This window comes from Dendropsophus ebraccatus, chromosome 3 (assembly GCF_027789765.1).
Source record: "Dendropsophus ebraccatus isolate aDenEbr1 chromosome 3, aDenEbr1.pat, whole genome shotgun sequence".
Classification (NCBI taxonomy): Eukaryota; Metazoa; Chordata; class Amphibia; order Anura; family Hylidae; genus Dendropsophus; species Dendropsophus ebraccatus.
This window is the reverse complement of record NC_091456.1, coordinates 156756469-156778490: the sequence shown is the minus strand read 5'-3', so window position 1 is coordinate 156778490 and position 22022 is coordinate 156756469. Positions and strand designations below refer to the sequence as shown.

Below are 22022 nucleotides of genomic sequence, written 5' to 3'. Positions count from 1 at the left end.
ATATAGTTTTAAACCCAGTGGTGTGAATGAAGTGAATTCTAACCAGTAAGGAATATGAAAGTAATTTACAGTGACCACTAAATCCTTGCTATTTTAGGCTTTAAAATACCTATTTCTGCATGATTAATACCATCAATGGATGTGCCAAATGGCAGAAACTATCTGAGGTGTTGCATATATATATAAGCTTTGCCCTTCAGAGGAAATCATCTCTTATACAGCCCATGTATAAAGCTGGAGATGACTGCTGTAATTAGTTTAATTAAATCCAAAAGTTGTCAACCTGCTCTCCCCATTGAGTTCCTGGTACCAGACATTGCAGTTTAAATTCACTAGTAATTACGGTATAATTAATACATGATGGAGAATGGTTTTCTCTATAGTTTTGCCCACTGTTCATTTATATAATAGAGTACTGGAAAAATGTAAAGCGTATATACATAAGGCAGGAGCAAAAGACAACTGTTTCGTAACATTAGTTGTTACTGAACTTTATAAGATATAATAGAACTCCACTTTTGCACAACATATTTTAAAGTTGAAGGTTTATTCACACCAGGGTATTGGTGTTTTGCCAACGGCAAAAAAAAACAGTCTGCAAACTTCTATTCTTGCCACCAAGACAACCAAATTCCATAATATTTCAATTATTGTTAGGATAGACTTGAACGCTCCATCATACTAGTCACAATTTCCTTAAATGTACTGCAGTGAAAAAATTTGATTTCAAATCAACTGGTGTCAGATAGTTATAAAGATTTGTAAATTACTTATTTAATAAAACTCAATCCTTCCAGTACTTATCAGCTGCTGTATGTCCTACAGAAGGTGGTGTATTCTTTCCAGTCTGACTCAGTGCTTTCTGCTGCCACCTGTGTCCTTGAGCAGGAGAGATTTTCTGTGGAGATTCTATACTGCTCTGGACAGTTCCTGTCATGGACAGAGGTGGCAGCAGAGAGCAGTGTGTTAGACTGGAAAGAATACAACACTTCCTGAAGGACATACAGCAGCTTATAAGTACTGGATGACTTGACTTTTTTTTAATAGAAGCAATTTACAAATCTGTATAACTTTCTGACACCAGCTCATTAATTTTTTTTTTTTTTTTGCAGACATACCCCTTTAAGAATAAAAGCTATGACAGCAGAATGAATACATACTGTAAATAACTGAATTCTCTTTGCTAAATATTTTCTTCAAATATCTAGTAAAATTCTGCTGGAATTCAGTGATCACACAGTAGTTGGAAACTCTGATACAAGTGAACAGCTTAGCATCTATAAATTACAGGAATCTGTAAGGTGCAGATGAACCACACTGCGATTCCAATAAGAAAGCAGCAGGATTTGTATTTTTATTCTGAATATGAGGAGTAAAACGTATAGGTTTGCTCAGTAAAAGACATTACCTACAAAAATACACCATTTTGGTAGTGATTTTAACCATGAAACGTTCAAAAGTAGAACTTCTTTAAAACAGCTGTAATAATTGCCACGGTCATACAACTTTATAGCTGTCTAGGTAGAACATTTAATTTCCAAATAAATTATTATTGTGACCTTTAATTGCAAACAATGAATTACGCTTGATAAATAAAACAAAGTCGCCCCATCTAGCAAGCTTTCCTGAGGTCTAAGGCTGCAGTCACACACCCACAAGTTTTGCTGACCTACAGACACAGTGAATGCCTGTTCTGGATGGTTTCCCTGTATGTCGGCAGGGGGGAAACTGTTTGTATCTCTGTGGCTCTGGAGTGCTCTGGAGATTCAAACAGTTTCCCTGCTGCCGGCATGATATTGATACATGATGCCGGGTGGGGAAACCATCCAGGACAGGTATTCAGTCTGTAGATCCACAAAATTTGCGGACGTGTGAATAGATCCTAAAGGTTTCATTACTGATACCCAAACAATTGTCCAGATTTAATTTCTCTCTTCTGTCCTCCCCATACACGGTAACATTCAGCATGGCCGCCAATCTGCTCTGACTGTGGCTTATCTCCCCAAGTACAAAGGAGTTGCGCAGTGATTTTTACATTATGTCGGTGAGGTTGGGAAAGCACTATACAACATATGTTGACAGCCAAACCTGCTGTGAGCGGCCGGTATGGCCACCACAAGTATAGGGTGAACGGGGGACCTTAACATGTTAAGAAAGTTAACTCATCCAAGAGCTCAGATTAATCTATGGCCGTGTCCTGCAATTAAGAATACAATATCTGATTGGGTGAAAAAGGTACAGTAAAAATAACACTTTCATAAGTAAAAAATGTGGATTTTAAACTGGAATGAAGAATATAACTGTGTGAGCATATATAAATGTACACACACATACACATATATTACTTTGACCACTGTGTTTCTAGGCACTTTTGCCACTGAGGAGTAGAAGGATGGCAACTCCTGTGGGAGCATCAACATCTTTCCTTCCCATTGTCACTTTTGGAAAACAGAGGACTATAACCATAACCAAAAAACAGCTGAAAGAAATCGTAAAAAAAACCAGAAACTCACGGCAACAGGATTTAAGAGCTTTTATATTATTTATAGGTATTTACTGGTGTTATTTTTTGTTTCTAGGTGGAGATGTTATTCATGTTATTAGTTTTTTTTCCCAAAAAGTTTCGGTTAACCAAAAGTATTGCATATCATATCATACGCATAAAATAATAATAAAAAAAAATAGTGCACAACATAATTAGGATTTTTATGTTATATTTGGCCCATGATAACTAACTAAACTGTATGTATGGACAGGAAGTAACATTCCTGCAATAAAGTACAAAGTATAATAAGGGATATGTCCAAGCGATTATGTGCCATTGCCTAGACTGAAACCTCCAGTATCTCCTACAAGGTGTATAAAGAGGGTTATAAAGAGACTTAACAATGAAGGTCTAGAATCTGTGCACCACACTATAACATGAATGGCACCTTCAGAGGACAATGTGTTAGACTTCAGGTGGTCATCGTGTTGCTTTTCAGTAAAAAGGCACATGCAGATTCACTAGACAAGATGACGGCAGTATTTGGTAAATGCAGTGTGTTTAACAAATATGCCAAACAGAACTAATATGCTACAAGGTAAGTGTCCAGCGGTGGGGTTGGTACTATGTGATTTTCTTTTTGATTAAAGAAAGCTCTTTCTGCATGTCAATGAACTTCGGGCGATTTTCTGGTTTATATTCCCAACATCGTTGCATGATTTTAAAAACTTCCTCTGGGCACTTCTGTGGAGCAGACATCCGATACCCTGCAAAAGAAAAGTGAATTACAAGGAAATGAGGGAACATGTAATTCTGTATGTTTCAAATCATAAAACAAAACACAAAATGTAAAGCTTAAAAAATAAATAAAATAACCGACAAGAAACCTATATAATGTTATTAGATTAGTTGGAGGATACTACTGTGATCAGGAGGAAATTATAACTGAACTGAATGTGTGACTAGAGATGAGCGAACCTGGAGCATGCTTGAGTCGACCCGAACCCGAACTTTCGGCATTTGATTAGCGGTGGCTGCTGAAGTTGGATAAAGCCCTATGGCTATGTGGAAAACATGGATATAGTCATTGGCTGTATCCATGCTTTCCAGACAACCTTAGAGCTTTATCCAACTTCAGCAGCCCCCGCTAATCAAATGCCGAACGTTCGGGTTCGGATCGACTCTAACCCGATTCGCTCATCTCTAGTTATTAACATAAACTAAGAAGGCGACAGTTCTGGGGCATTGAGAGGAATCAGGACCAATTCCTCCATTGTTTCAATCTTCCACCTGGTCCTTTGCCATACACTTCCTTTTGCAAATCTATGTTACTTAACATTTATATTTATTTACATACAGGCAATAGGTATGTCAAATGTTGTCATTTGTATATAAAGACTTCTGAATGTTCATGGTCTTGACTATGCACATTCTGGACACAACATGCTATCTATACAAAGCATTGTTGTTTTTTTCCAACCCCAAATAGATTTTTAAAACACTTAGGTCCTCTTCACATATATCCAGCTGTCCAGCTCTCTTCCCCCGCGATGCAGTAGCAAAGTGGCGGTAGGAACTAATCCCATTCATATATAAATTCAAATATCTGGTGCTTGAATCTGGTTGCTGGACATGACGGATGGAAGAACACATCTTGCAGCGTTTCTGTCTGTCGTGTCTGATGGTTAATGAAAAAAATATAGGATGCCTGATGACAACTGATGCATTTTTGATGCCAGACGCCCTGATATATGTGAACCCGGCCTTAGTTTTTATGCTGCCTGCTTGACTTCACAAAGTAATATGGCACCTCTAGAATGTGACATTTCATCACATTAAGAGGCAAGTACCAAGGTCCTTTAATTTCAGTAACTTCACACGTACAGGATCGCAGCGGACTTCACAATGTGCGTTCTGCAGCGAAATCCACAGCGATCCTATGTTCTTATTTTGTTTACATATCCGAAGCAGGTTTTTCATTCTGCTGAGAGTATGTAAATCCCCATCCCCCTTAACTCACAGCTGCCCAGGGAATACTTTACCAGTCCACGCTCCGGCGTGCTTCTGTGGCTCCCTGACGTCCCGCTCAGTCAATCAGTGCACTGTCCTGCCGCAGTGTAATAGGACCCTTAGGCTGTGCTATAATTGTGTAATGGTGGAAAACACTAATGCCACGCTAGTATTTAACATTCTAATTATTTTCCATGAAAAATAAAATACAGCATTATGTCATGGTAAAACGGACTTTATTTTACCTTTTTCTACTTGTTCCCGAGCTTGCTGATTGGTCATGCCTGGATAAGGACACACTCCCAAGCTAAATGTTTCCCACAGAAGAATACCAAAGCTCCATACATCACTTTCAGAACTATATCGTCCTGTAGTTAAAAAACAAAACAGTGGTTACTGATTAATAATACTATTATCAAGACAAAATCTCCTACTTATTTTACCACAGACACAATTATTCCTCCCAACAATAACAATGGCTGAATAGATTATATGCAACACCAACCTTCCTATATAAGATTAAAAAAATGCTCGAGGACAACTGCCTCCAGTGTGGTGAGAAATGAACTGACCATATTCATATGTTGTTGTCTTGTGGAAAACTGGTAAAGTTTTGGAAAGAGGTTCATGCCAGAATTGTGCAAAGATCCAAGGTGGAAATTCCTTTTTCTTCTATAGAAATGTTATTAGGTGATACACCTGGACTAAAAGCATCACGTTAGGTGGTAAAAAAAAATAATAAGATAGTTCTTTTACGCTCAAGTTAGAAAATGGATATCGCCGAGTGTTTCAAATATAGATGAATTGGAAGGTTGTATAACATTTTATGAAAATGGTTTCTGTGTCTCTCAGCAAAAACGGGTGGGGTAGTAATAGGTGTCTGTAATAATGTAATTTGTACAAGATAGATTTTTGGAAAATAAAAATTTTATTAAAAAAACAACAACGGCTGAAGTGCCTACATTCAACAGTCAACAAAAAACTCACTGAAATAGTCCTGAGCACTAGAAGGCTGAATACAGGGCACAATATGAAGACTCCAAACATATATCACCTGGTTACTACCTGGTGCTCTATGTCCAGAATGTAGATGTTACAGAAACAAACTGTGATGACCACAGCACTCACGTGTAGTCCAACTTGATTTATTCAATGTTAATGGTCAAAGATAAAGATAAAATGCATCTGATCTGTATCTTTGACCATTTACATTTAAGAGTGACTGCATTAAACACAATGTGAGACTGCCCCCCCCCATCCCTTAGAAATATAGCCAGCAGTTCTCTCAAATACTTTATTAGCTTAGAGGTCATATAAACACCCCATAAACAATAGAGACATGAAAGTATCTCTCCCAAACATATCGCCTGTATTCATGACAAAGTGGCACTCACCGCATACATATATATACCAGTAAGCAGCTACGGGCAGCAATGGCTGACTGTATAATCCAAATAGCATAGTGTATTAGCTGACATCAACCTAGACCGTGGTAAAGTGATGCTGTATACACTTATGCTTTGTGTTAACATTGGTACATAATAACAAGATGTGTGGCTAAAGGCCACACCACTGCCATAGTGAAAAAGCTGCAGAGTATAAATATATAAGAATAATTTTTAATAACAGTTTTCTAGTGCTCACAGTAATATCCCCTCCAAATAGCTTTTATTAAAATCCACATATATTGCTACAACAGCAAAAATGAAGTAAAACCAGCACATAGGAACATGCCAGAAAATCATTAATCCAGCTTAAAACTGCATAGAAAGTTTTCATCCTCTGGCTTCTACAGGCTTTTTCACATTAAACTTTATACAGATTTCCGGTATTGTGAGTGCTGAACGCTTTCCCCAGGCTCCAGCTGTGCCACTAATTTCTTCTGGTTCTACAGTACTATACTGCCTTTGCTTATTATCATCATAGCAAACTTGTATTAAGAGTTCTCAAGACGAGTACAAGTCCATTTACTGCTTCTCTAAAGGGCATAGAGTAATTATATACTTTTTTTTTTTTTTTTTTTTCTAATTCTGAATTTTAATCCTGTAAAAGTCTTTGCAGTACCAATTTACATAAAGTGAAAAATCACAAACACACACACACAAAATAAATCACATAACTATAGGAAATAAATACTGCCTAGACCACAGACACTTCCTAAAGATAAGAGGTCTTTGAAAAGGATTATTTTTCCAATTTCTTTAAAAAGAAAAACGTGCACTAAACTATTTGTTTTGCATGCAATAAATTAATTCCCATGTGTCACCAGAAATGAAAGTCTGTCATTCAGCTTTACTAAAAAATGATGCCCCTATTAAGAGGGTTAGAAAACCACGACTGCTTTCTACTAAAGAGAGTTCAACCCCTACCAACAGGCTATATGGTATTAGCCCCACTAAAGTCAATAAAACTTTTTTTTTATTTTTCAGAATGTATACTTTTTTTTTTTGTATTTTTCAATAATAGACAGCTCCTTTTATATTGTGCACTTGGATGGCTGTGACTCAGCATGTATATGGCTAAGGACGGAGGTGGCATGGGGCAGTCTATGTTACACAGTCTACGTGACACATGTAGGGTGGGGCATGGGCCTGTCTAAGGGCCCTATTCCACCGGACGATTATCGTTCAGATTATCGTTAAATCGTTCGAATCTAAAAGATAATTGTTCGGTTGAAATGCAGTTAACGATTAACGACCGGACAAGAAATCGTTGATTGCTTTATAAGACCTGGACCTATTTTTATCGTTGCCCGTTCGCAAATCGTTCGCATTGAATAAGACATTGTTCGGTCGTTCGTAATTGCGTTCGTATTTATTCGCTATTGCTTTCGTATTTATTGCGATCATAAGTAACGATTATCATTCCATGGAAATAAGTGAACGATTATGCAAACGATAATTGTCCGGTGGAATAGGGCCCTTAGTGAAACAGAGGGGGTGGAGGAAGTGTGAGACAGAGGTAGGAACATGGAAGCAGTCTGTGTGAGATGGGGAAGCATTTTGTGATACGGGCAGTCTTTGTGAGATGAGGGAGCAGTGTGTAAAAATGGGGTAGGGGGAATAGGGCAGTCTGTGAGACAGAAGGGGGACATGGAGAAATATGAAAGCACTATGTGAAAAATGGGTGGACATGGAAGCAGTCTATGCGAGAGATGAGTGAACATGGGAGCAGCCTATGTAAAACATAGGGGGACTATAGAAGCAATGTATTTGATACAGTGATTGAGTGGAGATAAGGAAGCAGTCTAAATGAGGTGGGGAGGGGACATATAGGAAGTCTATGTGAGAAAAGAACGCGGCTTTCTGAGATGAGGAAACTCAAAAGTGTGTGTGAGACGAAGAGGACCTGGATATAGTCTATATAAGAGAGTGAGGACATGGAAGCAGTCTGTTAGAAAGGTGCAACATGAGGGGGGGACATGGGACAGTGTGAGAAGGAAGATATGGGAAACAGGGTGATATAGGGCAGTCAATGTTAGAGTAATGAACAGGGACAGTGTGAGAAAGGGGTGGGCATAGATGCCGTCTTTGTAAGAAAAAAGAGGTCAAGCAAGATAGTCTATAGTCAAGATAGTCTAGAAAAAGTGGTAACAGGACTAGTGTGAGTATGAGGGGAGCATAGGTGCAGTGTGTGTGTGTGTGTGTGAGTGAGTGAGTGAGAGAGAGAGAGAGAAGGGGCAGTCTGTGTGAGAAAGAGGTACATGTGAGTGTAATTTATATGAGGAGGGAGAAACTGGTCTAAAAAAGGGGGGAGGGCATAATGCAGAGTGGGGAGCATGGGAGGCAGTCTAAGATAAGGAAGTGGGGAGAAGGCTGTGTTTGAGAACAGGGAGTAAATGGTGAGCTGTGTTAGAGGGAGGCCATGGAGAGCAATGCACTGGAGGCACATGGTAGTGTAGGTTGTAGGTACTCGTCAGTGGGGGTTCTCTGATATGCACAGTTAGGGCAATGTTACAGTGTGCAGCAGAAACAGAGGTTACCACATTGGCCACTATTATAGTCTAGGTCACACTTTCTGGTACTGTTGTTTTCAGCAGTACTATTAAGCTGTGGAGGTCTTTATGGCAGTCTGGTGCCAACAGAGAAGAAAGAGAAGAAGAATAAGCAACTCTAACCAGCGGAGATGTCCAAATATTTCCTAATGAGGGCGCTATGATCCTTGCAATCTTTGTAGTGTTAAAGTATAAATGTGTACCACTGTTTATATTCATTATCACAGATCCAAAAATTGCAGAGAACACAGGTCTGTTTACACACACTACAATGTACTGTATGCAAGCACATTTGTTCAGCTCATGAATAACTTGCACTGGGCAGACCAATGTCTTAAAACAGTCCTGCAACCCTTAATTAAGCTGTAGAATGGTAACAAGCAAATGCCTCCTATACATAGTCTACAATTTGTACTGTACAGCATACTTAATAAGCTGTCACCACTGTGGTGCTGTACAGAGCAAAAAAATAAGTGCTTGTCAACAGTGCAGACAAGGTCTGTCAAGAATCCTGTAATGCATGGCACATTATTTTTACGTGTCTGTTGTCTTGGACAGTGATGTGGCTTGTAGTACAATTTATTACAACTTCAGAAAACAACATATTTTTCCTAGGATTTCAGTCCAGTTGATGTAACACTTCTACCAACCACCAAAACAACAACAGACAAACAAGTATAAGCTAAGGGAATAAAAGTTTGAAAGTGCTCTTTTATGATAGTTTTGCATATGCCATATTGTTTACCGCTCTTGTGCAGGCTGCATACCATTGACTGTTCACTTATCTGTAATGATTGTAACTCATTTTGATGCAGTAATCTTCCCAATGGTCAGAGAACTACACTAGAAAACCGACAGAGCTGTGTCAGTACGGTAGCGTAGTGCTCTAGCTGTTCAGGAGCTCACTGCTTCATAACTCATTATCATGTTGCAGGTCCCATTTACAGCTGTGTTCAAATCACGATATGCAGCCAGCACATGGGATGTATATTACGGGTTGCACGTGTGTGCGTGGTTTAAGCCATAAGGGGCATTCATGTGTTGCGCAATTACTGCCCATTGAGAGACGTGTGAACGCACCCTCAAAGTGTCTTTGAGGGGAGAGATATGTTGCGGTAAGGAGAAAATCATTTGAACTATAATCAAAAGGTGTAAAGTCTGTGCTGACACATTTAATTTTTACTGCCTTTTGCGCACATTTTCTGCATCTTTGCTCTGATTTTCCAAAACTGGGCTACAAATGACACAATTTAACCAGATTTGTACAATTGTAGTAAAACAACATCAAAGCAAAAACATCACATCAATTTTTTTTTTTTTTTTTGCGATGTGCTAACACAGCCTTAGGGGATGTGTAAAACTACTATATATGTGATTTGATACAGAAGAGCATACAGATGGAACTGGAAAGGGTCTTGAAGCTGCCAAGAGGGATATGCTAGGTGATATCATCCTGTAATTAACATGAAGTCTGCTGACTCAGTATAGACCACCTCCTGAGACACAAAAGTCATGAAATTTTCTGGTGGTCTAAAAAAAATTGAAGAGGACACTGAGGGACACAGGGCACTAAAGGGACACTGAGCATCCCTCTCATCATCCTCTCCAGCAGCCACAGCCCACACAGCTCTGGGAGTCGGGTCGTGACATCACCATGTTATCCAGGAAGTGAAGGCTTGATGCAGTAGTAATTGCAGGGAAAAACGCACTCTATAAGCATTTCTCATAATAAGTGTATATTGGGGATTTGTAAAACTTTTGAAGGGCAAAACAATGCTTTAAAAAAAAATTTTGCCGGACTTCTCCTTTAGGCTACAAACCCACTTGGCGGGTCTGCAGCGAGTCCCCTTGCTGCGTATTTGCAGCGAGACTCGCTGCAGATCCCGGCCCTATACTTTTAATGGCAGACAAACACGCAGCAGGGATGTACATCCCTGCTGAGAGTTTGTCTGCAGCCCACCCCATTAACCCCGCCGGAGCGGATACTTCACCTGATCCCGGCTCCGGCGGTTCCCGATGTCTTCAGCAAGCCGGAGCGGGGACCAGGTGAAGTATATGCTCCAGCCAGCCGCCCGCAGACCCGGCCGCCCGATCGCCCCCCCGCAGCACCGATCACACGCCCCCCCCCCGCAGCACCGATCGCTTGCACGCCCCCCCAATCGCCCCCCCCCCCCCCCCCCGCAGCCCCGGCCGCTCGATCGCCCCCCGGCAGCACCGATCGCCCCCCTGCAGCCCCGGCCGCTCGATCGCCCCCCGGCAGCACCCATCTGAGTGGGAGTTGTCTATGGTTTACATTGTCACACAGCAGGGATCATAAAGAGGAGACTAGACCAATAATGGCCTATCAGTGAAGGCTTTGTCGTTATAAATGTTGAAGAAACTGAGACGTTTTTATCGTCACATGACCATAATCTCACAGGTCTTCCAACCACTCACTACAATGAAATAAGGAGAAGGCAGAAAGCTGCTGGGGAGCTACAGCAGAGGCGAAAAGTGCTCCTGTTCCTCCTACTTCATCACCAGTATCTTCTGGACAGACAGAATAATATATTAGCCTGTCCTGTCTACTTCCATATGTGAGGATTCTGCTGGGGGCTCCTCCCTCCCCTACAACACTTTGGGGTCTGGGACTGGGGAATGGCATATTGGGGAGAATGGGGGAGGACAGGTGAGAGGAAAGGTTAGGGAGGTGGCAGTATGTGATTGTAGGTGAGCTCCCAGGGGTGAGTGAGTGAGTAAACTCTGGTTTAAATGTAGCATTTGCTTAAAGTGAATGTACCACTTCAGTTAGTGATTTCTTTGCGCTACCTGGTCGTCGTTTTCGGTGCATACATCTTGGTACCATAAAGCCCATTGTCCAATACAGTGTGCAAAACTATAACACTTTTGTGGCTAACCAAACCATACTATAACAGAACTGCCATAGTACAATGGAATAACTCTTGTATTGCTAAGGCGTATAGAGGACTCTTGTTACATTTTTAGAACTTCATTGAACCTATTTGGTGAATAGTCAAATTGCAGCAACAGTGTGTTAACTATCTTGACGTCAGCGGATTCGGCATGTACTTTCTATCATTTCCAACTGTGCTAAATTAGTTTTCAGGTTTAATGGACCATAATTAAGCCCATGCAATGTGCGGTTGGAGGTAACATTCGTTTTCTTGTCTGCTTACCCACTCACTTCAAACTTTGGCATGCTGTAATTTAACACTTTTCACCGAAGTCAGTTCTTTACTATATATGTTAAATGTAATTAAGCTTCTCAAGAGCTGAGCTAATGCACGGGTAACAGCAGCCAGATCTGCACAAAAACTACAGAATAGCAATTTTATAATAAATAAAAACTGCTTTAACAGGCAACTTCTTGCTAACATCATATTTCTTATACATAGCATAGCTATAATTTATTGGAAACTTAAGAAATTGTTGTTACTGAATGAATAGCAAAACTAGACACGACTTTATATTACAAGATGTTCCTTGCAAATCTAGTTTCTCAACCTCCAGGTCCTTGCTGCCAGACTTGGTTTTAAAACACTGATACGCTAATGAGCCGGAGTAAAATGCAAACAGCTCGAGCTCTTCAGATTAGTTTAACAATCAAAAAACAGAAGAGCGGTGTCAAGTGATCGTCATTAGATCTGGCGCTTTTTTGTTATTTGCCAAAATGAAGCAGTGGAGAGAATTAATAGTCTTTTCTAAGTGTCTGTGGAGTGCCGGGCACATGATTTGTATGGGCGCGGTGTATCTTTCGGCTACTTCACCTGATTATGCTGATAGATGGAGCTGATTGTATTGAGTGAATGTGGATTAAGAACGCATTTAAAAACAGATGAAACTTCATCAGAGGAATGAAACTAAATGAAGTTTATTTCAGCACTAATTTTCTCAAGTGAATTTATCATTTTATAAAGTGAAGGTTTTCTTACAAGGTTACATAAGTTGTCTGAAGAAAAGTTTTAGAGGGAAAGTTGCACTTAAACAGCTTTCTGGTGTTGCAGTTTGCACCAAAAGTTGTGACTCTTTGGCTTCCACACCACTGGCTAAGACCTCATGGTGTCCAGTTGCTTCTTGGTCTTGAGACGTGATATGGCAGGCCTGCTCAGACAGTGGCTGAGGTGGGATACTGCTACAGCCACTGACTGGCTGAGAGGGCCTGCCATGTCACGTCTCAAGATCAGTAAGTGGCCGGACACCAGGGACCGGAGCAGCGAAATGCAGACGGCAGTGCTGGAGTCAGGGTGTTAAGTGGATGTAATTGTTTTAACCCAAAAAAAGGGGTCCCAGCCTTTAATACCCCTTTAAGTTACTTTATCAAAATTTCTAGGATGAAGTATTGCTTTTTGTAAGCTTATTAATTTTGGCTTCATCGATAGCAATCTATGATGGACATGTACTTTTTTTTTAAATGTAGTGCAGGTGCACCCCTCTTAGGGTGGGTTCACTATAGAATCCACGCAGATAAGTCCTGTCGGATTGCACTGTTCGTACCCGCTCACACCACGCATGTCTCCACCCATGCCATAGACACCATTCTAAGACCAGGTGGATTCCGCCGTCTGACGAAAAATTTGACACGTTAGTTCTTTCGCAGACAGCATAATCAGCCTGGCCATAGAAAGGTGTCTGTGGCACATGCACGGCTGTAAGCAGGTACAAGCGATGGAATCTGTCGGAACTTATCCGTGCGGATTCCGTAGTGTGAACCAACCCTCAAGGTCAGAACTCCTTTGTGAAATTGATAAAGAAAAATATAGCTTTTTGCCAATAATAAATTACTAATTTACTGTATTCTCATTGTACGTGAGTGCTTGTGTAGGCCCATGAGACTTATCAGGTCTCTTGTCATTCTGTGGTCATCTCACATAATCACCAAGTAGAGGGAACAATTAACCAGGTTTCATCAGAATGGCACATTGATACTGGTGTTAATATGTCTTAAAAGGACTGTTTTTTTGACTGCAGGTTTCCTCTGCCAAATGACTGAACCAAAGTCTTTCTCCATCACCCACTAGCTACAAGGTTTAGCCAAAACCCCCCCCCCCAAAAAACCATAAAAATGTAGAAAAAACCCCCACTTTAGGTATGGTATGGAAGAAAACAAAACCCAATACATGTAAGATTAAGTTATCAATTTCAAAATAACATTGTGTATTTGATTTGTCCATTATTAATGCACCCCGGTCATGAAATTAGCAGACATTTCAGTAAATGACAAAAAGACCGCAATCACGAATTACAGAAAATGACATTTTCCTGACTAGAAATAGAAACTGTATTGTAATTTTCAGAAAAATAAAGAACAGAATGATGAAACTTGGCACAGTCATCAACCCACCGGGATACTTGTATCTAGCTACACAAATAGATGAGACAGAACAAAATCAAGAGAATGTGGTTGACGTCAATAGCAGACACAATTTATGGAAAGGAGTAGTGCAGAGTGTGGAAAAAACATACACATACATACAATTCTTTTTATTTACAGGCAACCCCTTCATTTTATATGCAATGGATTCCTACTTGAATTTAGCATTATTTATGTACAGTAGTTCAAGATTTTTCTACTAAAATGAAACTCAGCAATGAACATTTACCTGGTACAAGGTATAAGTGTCAAATAAAAACACATCATCCGATAATTGGATATTTCCAAAGAAACGCTTTGATTGATAAGGTATGCCGTATTTTCCGGCGTATAAGACGACTTTTTAACCCTAAGAAATCTTGTCAGAAGTCGGGGTTCGTCTTATACGCCGGGTATGGTCGCCCCATATGGTGGGGGGGGCTCAAAAATGGCTTGCATCCCCACCGTATGGGGCGACCATTTAAAAAAAAAAAAGTTAACTCACCCGGGCCCGTTCCCGGCCTCCTCCTTACCCATGTTACTGATTTTTATTAATTCTTGAAGGGCTCCTAATTCCCACTCTGTACCATTTCAATCCAAAAAGTGTGCGGTAACTATGCTAATTTTCACAATGCAAACAAAAAGAGAAGTTAAAGCGACTCTGTATCTGTACCCACAATCTGTCCCCCCCCAAACCACTTGTACCTTTGGATAGCTGCTTTTAATCAAAGATCTGTCCTGGGGTCCGTTCACAGGTGATGCAGTTATTGTGATTAAAAAAAACTTTAAAACTTGCAGTCCTATGTCAAATTGGTGTGGCCTAGAGTATCTATGCCCTAGGCTTGTGACGCCTCTTCATCAGTCTTCACCATTAGGAATGCCCCAGGAAGGATTTCTCCTAATCATCACCTGTCTGAACACTACACAAAAGCTGAATAGTTAAGGCACATGTGCAGTGTTCAGACAAGTAATGATTAGGAGAAATTCTGCCTGGGGCATTCCTAATGATGAATAGAGTGGGGAGGAGAGACAGAGAGGCATTGCAGGCCTAGGCTCGGATACTGTAGGCCACACCAATTTGACACAGGGCTGCAAGTTTAAAAGTTGTTTTTTAGGACAATAACTGCTGAACAGACCCCAGGACAGATCTTGGACTTGGACACCTGAATTCTGCTACATTGGCAACAGTAAATCTGCCCCATTGTGTTGATACCAACATGATTGCTGACGTTTTGGGCGCTTGACTACTGGTAGTGTGGAGAACAGAAGACACAATTATGTAGTCCTTTTTTATTTTTATGTATTATAGTAATTTGACAAGACAATAATTACAACAAAGAATAAAACAACATCTGTATAAAAAAACTGTTCATTGTTTTGTTGTTTACAACAACAGCAAAGTAAATGAATCTTACCGTAATTGAGGGCTTCTGGGGCTGTCCATTTAATAGGAATCTGCTTTAAACCAGAAGATGAATATATTCCATCATCCTCTTGACGAGACATGCCAAAGTCACTGATTTTCAAAACATTATTTTCACCTACAAGACAGTTTCGTGCTGCCAGGTCCCTAGGAAACAAAAATGTGTTGGAACGGAATTGAATTTACCTTCAGATTAACAGCAGCACATGAATAATTTTACAACTTGTGATTTTTTTTCTTACAAAGAAATATTTGGCATAGCCAAAAAGAAAAAGTAAAGCACCTGGTAACAAAAAAAAAAAAAAAAAAAAAGTCATTAACAAGTCTTTGTATTCTATGAATGTTTGTTTTTCTGTACAGCAAATCCTACTCATACTGTGTGATTCATAATCATACTCCTGTATTATCCACAGTCAAGATTCACACACTGGTAATGGCTGCGGGTAATGATGGAAACAAAGTGACTTGAAAGTTTAGTACCAATGCGCAGACCTTAAAGAGCTCCCTTGCTTATCCATCTCAAAGGTTTCCCCATAGGGAAAAAGGCTGTCTAGCCCACTGAACTATTATCTGGCACACAGTGTAGTCAATAGACAGTCTACGAACTGCACAGATAAGCAGTCATCAAGGGTGGAGTCGCTCTTTAAAGTTGTTCTCAGTGCTGGCTTATTGAGAGGGAAGGCGAGAGAGTGGATGGCCTAATCCATCAATATGCCAATATATTATACGTAGATAGAGGTATAAAGCAGGCACAATCCTAACAGCTGTAAATACTTTTTACGGATATTTAGGATCTGGATGTAGATTAGTCTCATTTAGTGGAGCTAATCTACGCTCTGGCATCCCAATGCATTTTCTATGTAAAATTCGTGACATGAATTTCAAATTCACAGCTTTACAGTGTGAACTACAGTGAGTAAATGGGTGCCGTGAGTCAGATCACCACCAATATAGTACTGATTACCTATTCAGAGGCTAGGCCATTCATTTTTACAACCAATCTTAAAGAGAACACCTTGGCACTACTTGTACTGCCACGGTCCATACAGATGCATAGCCCAATAGTCCATGCTATCAATGGTGCTCACCGCCAGGTGCAGTGCTCCATAAGGAAAATCAGTAACATGGGTAAGAATCAACATGGTACCAATGATAGCAAAAATCCAAAATTTTATTCCAAACGTGCAATCGACATCGTCCGCACCTGATGTCCATTTCACGTCTTGAATAAACTTTTGTATTTTTACTATCATCCGTGAGTGCCATGTTGATTCTTACCCATGTTACTGATTTTCACGAATTCCCACTCTGTACCATTTCAATCCAAAAAGTGTGTGTTAACTATGTGTCAGTGCAAAAAAGGGGTCCTCAGTTAAGAGTCTCAAAACAGGGGAATAACCAGATATCCCTCTCTCCAGAGAAGGAAGCCTGTTGCCAAGGGGTGCCTCCCACTGAGAGGCACCCCTTGGCAACACGCTTCCTTCTCTGGAGGGATATCTGGCTATTCCTGTGTTTTGAGACTCTTAACTGAGGCTCCATGGACCCCTTTTTTGCATATTCAAATTTTGTAAGGGGCAATCAGTGGAGACTCTTAAATGAGTACTCCATTGGTGTTTTTCACTGTTCTCCTTAGATTTATTTGACAACCGCAGTTTCAATACTAGTGTGGAACCTGTGAACAGTTGCTAATTTTCCCACTACAAACATAAAGAGAAGTTAAAGTGACTCTGTACCCACAATCTCCCCCCCCCCCCACACTGCCTGTACCATCGGACAGTTGCTGGGGTCCATTCATCAGGTGATGCAGTTATTGTCCTAAAAAAAAACCTCTTAAACTTGCAGCGCTGTGTCAAATTGGCATGGCCTTAAGTGTCTGTGCCCTAGGCTTGCACCTCCTCTCTGTCCCTCCCCTCACCCTATCCATCATGAGGAGTGCCTCAGGCAGGATTTCTCCTACGCATCACTTGTCTGAACACTGCACAGGTATCTTAATGATCCAGCTTACGTGTAGTGTTTAAACCAGTGATGAATAGTAGAAATCCTGCCAGTGGCATTCCTAATGATAGAGAGGGTGGGGAGTAGGGACGGAGAAGTGGTGCAAGCCTAGGGCACAGACACTCTAGGCCGCGCCAATTTGACACAGTGCTGAAAATTTAAAAGTTGATTTTAGGACAACAACTGCATCATCTGCCGAACGGACCCCAGGACAGATCTTTGATTAAAAGCAGCTGTCCGAAGGTACCAGCGGTTTGGGGGGGGCTCATTGTGGGTAGAGTTGCTTTAATAAGCTTGAAAAAGACTTATAAAAGTGTACAGAATTTTTTTGTATGTGATGATATACTACCAGAAATAACATTATAAACCAACACGGAAAAGTTTGCGCTCAGCTCTAGCTTTGCAAATTCGAGATATTGAAAAAAACCTTTGAGAAGCAAAAGTCATCAAGAGTGAAACTTGCAGTGATCATTCACCCAAGTCTACCATATATTAAGGATAACTCCAGAAGCCGAACACTTTGAAGTGTGCATAAACAGGCCGAGGACAGAGAAATGCATATTGATTAGCCGCACATTAATGGAATTTTCTTCAAGTATCGTACTGAAGTAATATTAAGTATGACACAAAAAGTCATCAGCAATAAGTAGCATGAAAGATTAAGCCGAATTTCTGAATTTATAACAGACACGTCCTTCCGGAAACAGAAATTGTCATTTTCTCCTGTAAGACGTTGAGAAGGAAAGGCTACATGTCCCGTCTGTACGCAGAGTGAAGCTGCATTTGTTTCCATGTCTTATTTATGATCTATGAGATTATTAAGGTGATATGCTTTTCCTCTCTCAAAATTTATCACTGCAAATCCATTTCATCTATCAACAATTCTTGGTGGGAGAAAGGCTTTAATCTTTACTGTTTAATATGATCTTGTAGAGGCTCAGTGACTTTGAAATAATGCTCATGTATATAGAAATGTTTCCATACTGCAGATCATTATAAAGATCAGAGGCACAATTCTTTAAATTGACAATAGGCAGATCCAAAAAACCAAATGTAATTACGTACTTTTCTTTCTAGTACACTATGCATAAAAACATTAGATGGAACTCCTCGTGAATGCCGGGCTTGTTTTATGAACTGCCTATGCACATTCTGGTTTTATATATAAACATATAAGAGGCAATACATTTAAATATCACGGCAGGGTGGGTGCATACATTTGCATCATTTGAGAAGGAAGTGTAATAAATAGGAAATGCGGTGCGTTCTGTAAGGTGGGAACTGTACTCTGACCAATATATCACTCATTATGACTACAATAAAACTAATTTTAGTGTCTCTCGGAAATCTCTGCCTATTCCTACAGCTCAAGCAATGTCTCAGCCCCACTTGTTATCTCGTGATACTGAGCTAGGTAATAATGACTGGAATTCTCATACTTAACTATAAACATAAAATAAGTATATTTCCAAGGCTTGAAGAAGAGCTCAGAAAGATAAAGTGAAACAATGGTTGTATTCATGCCTGCATGGAACGATCAGGATATACTGTACACCCACGCCCTCCCGTCTCAAAAGCTATAGTTCCAAGACGTGGAAATGCAGGAAGTGTCGAGGAGCAGTCTTTTGCTCCTTGTCTAATCCCTTTCATTACTACTACAAATAAGTTATGGTGTGTTCACACGTACAGATTTTTGGTTGCGATTGGTAAAAACAAAGCCAGGAATGGATTTCAAAAGAGAAGAAATCTGAGTCTTTCCTTTTCTACCTATGACCTGTTCTCTATTTATAGTCTGGTTCCTGGCTTTGGCTTCAATAATTGCAATTGAAAATCTTTCTGTGTAAACACACCCTTAAGCTATGTAAACACACGGGGCAATGCAGAAGAGCGAACGAGCGCTGTAAGCGTTCATTTGCTCTTCGTTCCCCACTTGCTGCCGGCACTATAACACGAGTCAGCAGCAAGCAGGTAAGAGCCGGGGGGCAGGCTGCCCAGATGATCGCTAGATCGTCCGGGCAGCCCAAAGAAGATAGCAGCAGTCTGCTGCTGTTGCTCCTATTCCACAGAGTGACGGCAGAAGATTGTTGCTATCCAAGTCGTTTCTCTTTCAACATGTTGAAAGACAACGACAGACAACAATCAGCCAACATTGTTCATGTCGACTAATTGTTGTATTCTATTACATGAGACGATTATCGTCCAAATACGGTGATAATCGTTTTGTGTAATAGGGCCTTTAGGCTATGTTCCCACACAGTATTTTTGCTCAGTATTTTGCAGCCAAAACCAGAAGAGGATTGAAAACACACAAGGGCTATGTTCACACACTGTTGAAATTGAGTGGACGGACGCCATTTAATAGCTAATAATTGCAGTTATTTTAATACAACGGCCAGGTAAGGTTTAAAATCTTTTTGGTGTAAAAGGGCCCTAATACTACCAATAGTTTATCTACAGGATAAGCCACCAGTAGTTGATCAGCAGGGTGCCTACACCTGGTATCCCCACCAATCAGCTGATCTGGACAGCGGCAGCACCAGATATAAACGATATACAGTTAGGGCCAGAAATATTTGGACAGTGACACAAGTTTTGTTATTTTAGCTGTTTACAAAAACATGTTCAGAAATACAATTATATATATAATATGGGCTGAAAGTGCACACTCCCAGCTGCAATATGAGAGTTTCCTCATCCAAATCGGAGAAAGGGTTTAGGAATCATAGCTCTGTAATGCATAGCCTCCTCTTTTTCAAGGGACCAAAAGTAATTGGACAATGGACTCTAAGGGCTGCAATTAACTCTGAAGGCGTCTCCCTCGTTAACCTGTAATCAATGAAGTAGTTAAAAGGTCTGGGGTTGATTTCAGGTGTGTGGTTTTGCATTTGGAAGCTGTTGCTGTGACCAGACAACATGCGGTCAAAGGAACTCTCAATTGAGGTGACGCAGAACATCTTGAGGCTAAAAATCCATCAGAGAGATAGCAAACATGCTTGGAGTAGCAAAATCAACAGTCGGGTACATTCTGAGAAAAAAGGAATTGACTGGTGAGCTTGAGAACTTAAAAAGGCCTGGGCGTCCACGGAAGACAACAGTGGTGGATGATCGCCGCATACTTTCTTTGGTGAAGAAGAACCCGTTCACAACATCAACTGAAGTCCAGAACACTCTCAGGGAAGTAGGTGTATGTGTCTCTAAGTCAACAGTAAAGAGAAGACTCCATGAAAGTAAATACAAAGGGTTCACATCTAGATGCAAACCATTCATCAATTCCAAAAACAGACAGGCCAGAGTTAAATTTGCCGAAAAACCCCTCAAGAAGCCAGCTCAGTTCTGGAAAAGTATTCTATGGACAGATGAGACAAAGATCAACCTGTACCAGAATGATGGGAAGAAAAAAGTTTGGAGAAGAAAGGGAACGACACATGATCCAAGGCACACCACATCCTCTGTAAAACATGGTGGAGGCAACGTGATGGCATGGGCATGCATGGCTTTTAATGGCACTGGGTCACTTGTGTTTATTGATGACATAACAGCAGACAAGAGTAGCCAGATGAATTCTGAAGTGTACCAGGATATACTTTCAGCCCAGATTCAGCCAAATGCTGCAAAGTTGATCGGACGGCGCTTCATAGTACAGATGGACAATGACCCCAAGCATACAGCCAAAGCTACCCAGGAGTTCATGAGTGCAAAAAAGTGGAACATTCTGCAATGGCCAAGTCAATCACCAGATCTTAACCCAATTGAGCATGCATGTCACTTGCTCAAATCCAGACTTAAGACGGAAAGACCCACAAACAAGCAAGACCTTAAGGCTGCGGCTGTAAAGGCCTGGCAAAGCATTAAGAAGGAGGAAACCCAGCGTTTGGTAATGTCCATGGGTTCCAGACTTAAGGCAGTGATTGCCTCCAAAGGATTCGCAACAAAATATTGAAAAAAAAAATATTTTGTTTGGGTTATGTTTATTTGTCCAATTACTTTTGAGCTCCTAAAATGTGGCGTGTTAGTAAAGAAATGTGTACAATTCCTACATTTTCTATCAGATATTTTTGTTCAACCCTTCAAATTAAACGTTACAATCTGCACTTGAATTCTGTTGTAGAGGTTTCATTTCAAATCCAATGCGGTGGCATGCAGAGCCCAACTCGCGAAAATTGTGTCACTGTCCAAATATTTCTTGCCCTAACTGTATATGGGAGCTGGGAGCCTTGGCTATGTTGATTTTTTGGTAGTGGTGGTGATGGGTACTGCTGAGCAGCAAAAATTCACTTTAGGCTCCTATACATTGGTAATTTATGGTGATGCAGCTATTGTACCATCAAATAGATTAAACATAGCCATATGTGGACAAGACAGGTTCCTTCAGCTCAGGAAATATCTGGCAGCGCTCAGCCCATTTCAGTTTTTAAGTGTTTTGTTTATTCATACTGGGGTTTTCAGCGCTACTTTAGTGTTCTCATTAAATAATAATTTATAACTGCTGACAGCACACATAGAAGATTATGTAATGACAGTCGCTATCAAATACAAATAATATAAGATGAATATTACACATTTATGACTTTCCCATTATTGTGTTCAGAAAATGTGCTATAAGGAAACACCAGGAGACGAGAAAGACCAGAGCAGAATACTAATGAAGACCGCCATCCAAGTAAAAAGAGTTTTCTTCATTAAACTTATAATACCCATAAGGCTCATGAACTTAGTGGTGGGAAAGCCAACAAGTTCCCAAAATAAAATAGTCATCACAGATATT

The 22022-nt window shown here is 40.4% G+C and overlaps 1 protein-coding gene across 1 annotated transcript in view; it reads right to left on the bottom strand.

Annotated features, from left to right (window-relative positions):
• Positions 1-1333: 1333 nt before the first annotated feature.
• Positions 1334-22022, bottom strand: part of FER (FER tyrosine kinase) — a 160785-nt gene continuing 140096 nt past the window's right edge. Inside the window, exons 19-21 of the mRNA XM_069962976.1 lie at positions 15255-15409; positions 4741-4863; positions 1334-3252 (exon numbers count right to left, since the gene is read on the bottom strand). Of these exons, the coding sequence (XP_069819077.1) occupies positions 3110-3252; positions 4741-4863; positions 15255-15409 (421 nt within the window). The 3' untranslated portion in view covers positions 1334-3109. The remainder of the gene's footprint in view (positions 3253-4740; positions 4864-15254; positions 15410-22022) is intronic.